The sequence below is a fragment of the Cololabis saira genome, chromosome 19 (assembly GCF_033807715.1).
Source record: "Cololabis saira isolate AMF1-May2022 chromosome 19, fColSai1.1, whole genome shotgun sequence".
NCBI lineage: Eukaryota > Metazoa > Chordata > Actinopteri > Beloniformes > Belonidae > Cololabis > Cololabis saira.
In genome coordinates this window covers 22,833,488-22,841,899 of record NC_084605.1, presented here as the reverse complement: position 1 = coordinate 22,841,899, position 8,412 = coordinate 22,833,488, and the positions used below count along the sequence as shown (strand labels likewise).

The following is an 8,412-nucleotide window of genomic DNA, read 5'->3' as shown; positions in this document are numbered from 1 at the left end:
AAGTAAAGAGTAATGCACAAAAGCACATTGAGAAAGGCTGCTATTAACAAATACAAATTGTATATTTAATGGGCTTTGCAAAGCTGAAAGAGATGCTGAAAAAAATTCTTTATCTCAGCAAGGCTAAGCTCCCAAACAAAACATCTGCACCTGGAGGCTCAACTTGTTTTTCAGGCAGCTCACCTTTCCTCGGCCTCTCGGTAGCAGAACAAATTTCATGAAAAAAAATGTATCTACTTTCTGAAATTTGTCAGAAAAAGCACATAGGCTACTATGACATTGTTTAAGCTGTCCTCAATTTCATGTGGAACTGGAACGTAGATTGCTTTGTCAAAGGAAAGCAACGTCCTCTCGTTACACACTGAACCTGCAAATATTACCTTATTTCCTTTAGTCTGAGTTATTGTCACGAACCATAACGCGCTTTTTGGCGTCTATCGTCGCCACGGTAACGCTTTTGACTGAGAAAAGTAATGCCCATCGTCGCAGGATCGAGACGCACATTTTGATGTATAACACACCTGGGTGCACGTTACGGTTCGGGCGAAGAAACGGCCAAAGAAATGGCATAAATTGCGCCAAAATTACATGATTAATTCAAAATGTCCGACTTCCTGTTCGGTTTCGGCCATGGCGCCGAAAGACTTTTCTTTAAGTTGCGACATGATACAGGTGTGTACCGATTTTCGTGCATGTACGTCAAACCGTATTGTGGGGCTTGAGACACGAAGTTTTCTAGGGGGCGCTGTTGAGCCATTAGGCCACGGCCATTAATGCAAACCATTAAATATCACATTTTTCGCAAGGCCTGGCTTGCATGCAAAATTTGGTGACTTTTGGGGCACATTTAGGGGGGCAAAAAGGCCCTCATTTCGTCGGAAGAAAAACGAGGAAAACGAGGAAAATAAAAATTCCTACAGATACAATAGGGCCTTCGCACTGTCAGTGCTCGGGCCCTAATAACATATTTGTGAAAGTTTTAAACCTCTTTGGTTATGCTTATACAACATAGATAAGATGAAATAAGATAAGATAGGAACTTTATTGATCCTGCAGGAAATTGTGGTGCCAGGGCTTCAATACGGCTCACGAGTAATGACGCAAAGACAAAAACAACAACAACAAAGTAATACAGAGAAGGGTAACAGACTAAAACTAAACTAAAACTGTTTTCCTTGCTAAGTACTGCTTTTCTTAATTTATTTTTGAATCTAGCTTTATTGTTTATCATGGTTAAATGTGGTGGAAGCTTATTCCAATATGTTACTGCTCTATACATTGTAGCCTCTTTAGTGCCTTGGTTCTTGGTAGAGGAAGAGCAAAGACACCAGAAGCAGATCTGGTTGCATAGCCATGTGAGTATTGATGTGTTTTAGATGTGATAACAAATTGATAGGTTTACCAATATTCCAGATGTTGAACAAAAATGTTACCAGGCTACACTTTAGTTTTCCCTATATTGAGTTGCAGGTGGTTCTGTCCTCAGCATGTCCGTGTTCAGCTTGCTGCTCACCGGTGATGCAGGCCACTATGACTTCTGCAGGAATGATTGTGAGCTAAAGTCTGAGGTGTGAAGTGTGAACAGAAAGGGCGAGAGGAGCCCCAGTGCTGCTCAGGACGCACATGCAATCCTGCAGACCACCCAAAACCGAAACCAGACCCCCCGGCCCCCCCACCCACCACAGGTAAACCATCACCACTCTGATAAATAACCGGATAAATTCGAGCCCGAGTGCCCCCTGCTGGTCGGTTTGTATTACTGCGTTCACCTCAGAGGTCAGTGGGGATGTGGATGAATGCATCAATGATGAGATGGTGGATAAGCAGCTGTGACTGCATTATTAAGGAATTTGTAGTCACTTGATTGTTTGTGGGCATGTCCGAGGGTTCAGCCTGATTTTGAACACAGAGTTCTAACCGAGGTTTAAACACCGGAAGACACGTTAATTATTAACTTGGTAATATTCCGGGGAAGTTATTTTGTTACCAAACCCATCCTCTCAGATGTTATTAGGAACTGCTCTCGGAGGCTCCGTGTTTGTTTCCCAGCGTTTTGCTGCCGTTTTCTCTGGAAATGACAGACTGACTCACCAGTGGGAGCTCGGTCGGCTCTTTCTTTTCTTTTTTTCTTTTTCTCTTTCATCCCCATGTTTTGCGCTGCGCGCACGTTCTCGCACAACCGTGACGCGCACTGGGGATGGAGGAGGGAGGAGAGGAGGGAGGGAGGAGGAGAGGGGGGAGGGAGGAGACTCTGATTTCTCCCTCTCATATGAAAATGTATTGTTTGGATTCTTTTCTTACACCTCTAGCAAAGCAAATAAATACTACATCAATTTAATTCTGTTACTTGCAAAATTTCATATTCACAAATCCAAATTCTCTAATCACATACCATCTTTCCCGGCCTTTAAAAATGAATTCAAACAATACATTGCAACAATCCAATATTCTAAAAAATAGAAAAGCCATCCGAACCTCTGAGTTATGTACTAGGTATAAAATATTTTTGAACTGATCTATAATTTCTGTCTGAGACTGTTCCCCTGGCATCAAAGGTTTCTATGTATGTTTTGTTTGTTTTATAATGTTCTGTTGACAATTTGAAATAAAGAAGTGGGGGAAAAAAAAAAAAAAAAAAAAAAAAAAGGATGGAGGGAGGAGGAGAGGGGGGAGTGGTCCTCGGAGCGCTTAAATACGCGCCTCCAGCTCCGGGACTCAGACAGAAACACTCCTGAACCAGAGAGGCTCGCACTGAATTGCTTGTGCCAATTACGCACAAGCACGCAAACCGCCGCGCTCCGCTCCAGAAGCGCTCCGCGCCAACCGGGAATTACAAGAAAACATGATCAAGAAAATGTGTCCAAACGAGTCCGATTTTGACATCCCTGCCAAGAACTGCTACCGGATGGTGATTTTGGGCTCCACGAAGGTCGGGAAGACGGCCATCGTGTCCCGGTTCCTGAACGGCAGGTTCGAGGAGCAGTACACGCCGACCATCGAGGACTTTCACAGGAAACTGTACAGCATCAAGGGAGACGTTTACCAGCTGGACATCCTGGACACGTCGGGGAACCATCCCTTCCCCGCCATGAGAAGGCTCTCCATACTCACAGGTAATTACGCACGTCTGCATATTTCTGTTAGATGCTTTTTTGTGTGTTTAGGCTACTTATTTCTTCATGTTGCACCTGTGGATTGCCACTGCGTTAGTGCGCATCATCCCAAAGCAAATAAAGTTAACCTAAGTCTTTGATTTGTCCTCCTCCAGGAGACGTTTTCATCCTCGTCTTCAGCTTGGACAACCGCGACTCCTTCCAGGAGGTGCAGCGGCTCAAGCGGCAGATCTACGAGACCAAATCGTGCCTGAAAAACAAAATGAAGGAGCACATCGACGTGCCCGTGGTGATCTGCGGGAACAAGGGCGACCGGGAGTTCCAGCGGGAGGTGCAGCAGGAGGAGATCCAGCAGCTGGTGGCCGGGGACGACCAGTGCGCGTACTTCGAGATCTCCGCCAAGCGCAACGAGAACGTCGACAAGATGTTCCAGACTCTGTTCACTCTGGCCAAACTACCTCACGAAATGAGCCCCGACCTGCACAGGAAAGTGTCCGTGCAGTACTGCGACATGCTGCACCGAAAGTCGCTGAAAAACAGGAAGATGAAGGACATTGGAGAGGCGTACGGAGTGGTGACCCCGTGCGCGCGGAGACCCAGCGTGCACAGCGACCTCATGTACATTAAAGAGAAAGCCATAGGAGGCGGACACGGGAAGGACAAGGAGAGGTGCGTCATCAGCTAAGCGGAAAGTGAGGAGAAGGGTAGAGAAAGTGAAACATTTAAACTGAAGCCGAAGCCACAGGCGGCGGCTCATGGAGACGCGGCCGGCTGCCTGCGCTCACACTGGCGAGGAAAGTTTGGAGACGCCGGAACCCGCAGCAGCACCAGGGACGCTGACTGGACGCTTTAAACCCACTGCCAATGAGACATTAAGAATGTTCGCTTGTTCTGTCAACCAGAGCCCGGTGTGTTAAGCCTGAATCATGGTTCCGCGTGCGCGTCGCCGCGTACCCTACGCCGTAGGCTCTGCGTTGGTGTAACGCGGTACCATAAATCAGCCTTTAGTGGCTTCATACGTGTGAGACTCGCGCAGCGATGCGTAAAAGTGTGCTTTGTTGACGTCATGCCTTTTTACAGAGTCCAAGAGACTCGTGGCTCCCGGAGGTGCAATGTTAAGTGAAGACTGCTGTTTACAATTTATCTTATGTATCATAAGTACACTTGAATGTGTTGTCGGTTTGGAAGATTTTTATTGTGAATGTATTATTTATTTTCAATGTCCAATGTTTTTGCTATGAGGTTAAGAAAAGACCAAAATATAATAAAAGAAAATAAAATACAATTTGCATTCTTCTAATTTCTTATGTCTCTTTTTAATTCTATATTTTCTTTTTCTTTTGAATCTAAATCACACCCTCTGTTTCTAAAAGTCCCAAGATTTGAGGAACACTTTCAAACAAAACCTCACATTTGCATTTAGAAGAAAAATAAAACACAACCTTCAGCTCAATTGGTTGATCCAAAACGTTTCCACTCAGCATAATTTAAGCACTTGCTTGGATCTGCCATAGAACCTTTATCATAGAAATGATGCTCCTCAAATGAAGACCCTCATCAGAGACCAGAGCATCAGAGCTTCTCAAATCAGTCTAATGCTGAAACTAATCAAAAGTCCATCGCTGACAAGCAAAGTTTTTCTCTATTTGCACTACAGTGACTCCCAGAAGAGTTAAATAACCAAAATTATATCTGTTTTAATTCAGGGGGTTACTTTAAGAAGGTTGTCGAGCATTACAATGCAGAGATGACTAACTTATTACACTACTATGCATAAAAGACGCCTTATTTCAGCCTCGTCTAGAGGCAGCGTTGAATTCTCCGAGCTCCGAGGCATCTGGGATGGAGGATCACAGCGGAAATATTAATTGGGGCTGATGCTAATCAGTATTCTAAATCCACCCATCCATCCATTTTCTATACCCGCTTTATCCTTTGCAGGGTCACGGGGGTCTGCTGGAGCCTATCCCAGCTCATCACAGGCGAGAGGCAGGGGTCCACTCTGGACAGGTTACCAGTCCATCGCAATTTATAATCATCAATTAACCTAGTATGCATGTTTTTGGACTGTGGGAGGAAGCCGGAGTACCCAGAGGGAACCCACGCAAGCACGGGGGGGAACATGCAAACAGTGCTAACCACCAAGCCACCGTGCTGCCTGTATTCTAAATCTTTTTCTACATTTATATAATTGAGTTTTAATGGTTACTGTGTACTCCAGACCAAATCAAAGGTAAGTATCTAGGCCACACATGAGCCTGAGGGCCAGATGTGGCCTCCTAACCATCTCAATACAAACCTTTGTAAATAAAAATGATACAGCTTTTTTTCTTTTTTTTAAATTTGCAGTTTGATACAATGGTTAAATCTGGACTGATCACTTTATTTGAAGCAACGGGTCAATAACACAGAGGTTTGATGGCCAAAATCCACCTGGAATACTTCTAAGAATCGATCAATGCTTTTGAAAAGAAAAAAAAAATGTTTGACTTTATTTACTGGATATGCATCGCTGTGTTCAAAAAGAGAACCAAGACACTTTTCAACCATGTGTGCCAACTATAGCACCAACCTTGTAAACTGATATAAAAGCAGATTTCTTTTACAAAACAGTCCAGCATTCACTAATTAACAATTACTGTTAACTGAAAGCTGCCATGCAAGCTTGTGAAATCAAGTATTCGTCTGAGAGTGAAATTTGGAGAAAAAGAAAGAGATGATCGAGTCTGCTGATAAATTAAACCCATGTTATAGTTAAATAATCTGATCTGTGGCCCTTTTGGCTATTTAAATTGTGGTAATATGGTCCTATGAGGAAAAAAATGTTGCCCACCGCTGGTCTGCACCATTGTCAGGAAGCAACATTGTGTGATTGTGCGGGGTTGTATCACAAACCCTGAGACGGGTAATGAGATTTAGTTAGAGCTTTTTCTGTCTTTTAGAATGAATATTTTCCAGGGACAACCATGCATTTGTATTAGAAAACACTCTCCGGGCCCTGCATAGCTCAGTGGGTTGAGCAGGTGCCATTTACAGAGGCTACTGCCCTCCTGCAGGCAGCGCAGGTTTGAATCTTCCCTGCGTGTCTTCCCCATCTGTCTCTACACCCATTCCCTGTCCAAATACTTTGAAAAAAGGCCACTAGTGCCAAAAAACCTTTAAAAAAAAAGAAAAGCTCTCCAGAAGCACATTCTACACATTACAAAGGGACAACTGCAGAAGGTATGAGACTGGACTCGCCTGCAGGCAGTCCTGACCTCACACCTGGACACGTTTCACACTGGACGAGGCCTGCTTTTCATGTCTTTACACTTACTTTTCCAGTCACGATAGCGCAGGCTCGTGCTGCTGATAAGCTACGCTCACAGGGCCCGATTTACTAAGATCCTAAATAAAGAGTACTAAATTGCGTGTGCACTGAAAAAGTTTGCACGTGCTGTTGTTGTGTGTTTTGCGGGTGATCAACTAAGATTGCGTGCGCAATTGATAACAGGTGCAAACCTCAGTATTTAAATGAGGTGTTGCGTGTCTTACGGTTTGCGGCGCAAACTTTGCGCCATGGAGAGTCTGGATGGAAAGCAGGATATAGTCGCAAGCGCAAAATGAAATTTGACGAGTTGGAGTTAGAGATATTAGTGGACGAGGCAAATTGTTGTGCCGTATTCAGCACCCCTGCCGTGAAAAGCACACCCTCGTATATTCAATGATAAGTAGACCAAGAAAAAAAACAACACACTGACACTTCAATATATTTATATATACACACTCACACAAACACATACTTAGGAGTTTATATTATATATATTTACAAATATTATGGAAGACAACACAGTAAGCAGGCTATTAATTAATGACATCAATAACCATTTACCCGATTTTTGTTATCTGTGACTGTGATTGTGGGAAAGTATGACTATTGTGGAATCCATGAGCGCATTTAAACATGAATCATTAACACAAAACTGGACGCTAAACAGAACGTGACACGGAATGAGAATATCATTTTTGTCAGACGAGGGGGTGCTTTTCACGGCAGGGGTGCTGAATACGGCACGACACCGGACCGGGGTATGAAGACTGCAGAACAAGTATAGGCGCACAATGAGACACTTTTTTCTCCATGAAAACACGTGATTTATTTATTATCACAAATAAAAAAATGAATGTGCCTCCTGTGGCTGTGGCAACCTTTTGCTGAATAATACTCGATTTAACATTCAAATAAAATATTTCTCCTTTCGCATGTGGAGAGGCACCAACAAACATCCCTGCGTAATGCTGGGCAGATTAGCACCTTCCTTTCGAACGTATTAAATACAGACGCAATCACAATCCCCGCAAAAACTTTCAGGCTTGGTAAATCTCATTGCGCGTGGTAAATGGACATATTTGCATTTTCCCCTCCCAGTATTTAGCGATTTCTGGCGGGTACGCCACATATTGATTATTCATCAGGGCAAAAGTACTAAATGAATAGCGTGTGCTATTTTGCTCATTTGAGAGGCGCAGTCCTCTTTGCACGCTGTTAGTAGATCAGCTTGCACTTTGGTTTGCGGGTGATGTCAAGTTTGCACACGTTTTTACACACGCAAACCTTTAGTAAATCAGGCCCACAGAGTACTAAAACGGTTTAAAATAAAAGTGGTAGACTTCAGTAAATATCATAAATAGCTCCCGGTGGTAAGGTATCCAGGTCCTGTTTTCCAGAAATTGTTTTGCAGAAAAGAAAAGATTGCAAAGGAAAGAAGAAAAACAAAGCGGGGGGAGCGGAGAGCGAAGCGTCTGCACTCAGCAAGAGGCAGAGGGAATTGTATGTTTCAGTAAATTTCTATATTGTTCAAAAGTAATAACAAACTGTGTGAAGATACAGTAAGTGCAAAGTTAAAGGGGACCTATTATGAAAAACAAGTTTTTTCTTGCTTTAACATATATAAAGTGGTCTCCCCTCAGCCTGCCAACTCAGAGAAGGAGGAAAGCAACCAAATTCTGCAGTGTCTGTACAGCCGCCCGGGTGAGCCGTCCAGTGTGATGTGGATCTACGAGCCGTTCAGATTCTGCGCCCGTCGTTACGTAACGACGGGCGCGATTTACAGAGGTTGACCTCCGATGCGTGAAACCACGCCCACAACTAACTCCACCGGCCGGAGCTTCCGCCATTTTTTCATAGTGGTGTATCGCGTCATTCAGGCAGCCAATCAGCACAGTGCCTCATTATCATAGCCCCGCCCACTCAGAATCCCGCATAGATAATGAGGTTAGAGAATGGGATGATAAAGACATGGCTCAGAGGCTGAATTTC

The 8,412-nt window shown here is 43.9% G+C and overlaps 1 protein-coding gene across 1 annotated transcript; it reads left to right on the top strand.

The window, feature by feature from the left end:
- Positions 1-2,744: 2,744 nt before the first annotated feature.
- Positions 2,745-4,362, top strand: LOC133419140 (dexamethasone-induced Ras-related protein 1-like). Its single transcript, XM_061708152.1, has 2 exons — positions 2,745-3,113; positions 3,269-4,362. Exons 1-2 carry the CDS (start codon positions 2,843-2,845, stop codon positions 3,796-3,798), a joined length of 801 nt encoding a protein of 266 aa, XP_061564136.1. The 5' UTR covers positions 2,745-2,842; the 3' UTR covers positions 3,799-4,362.
- Positions 4,363-8,412: the final 4,050 nt, after the last annotated feature.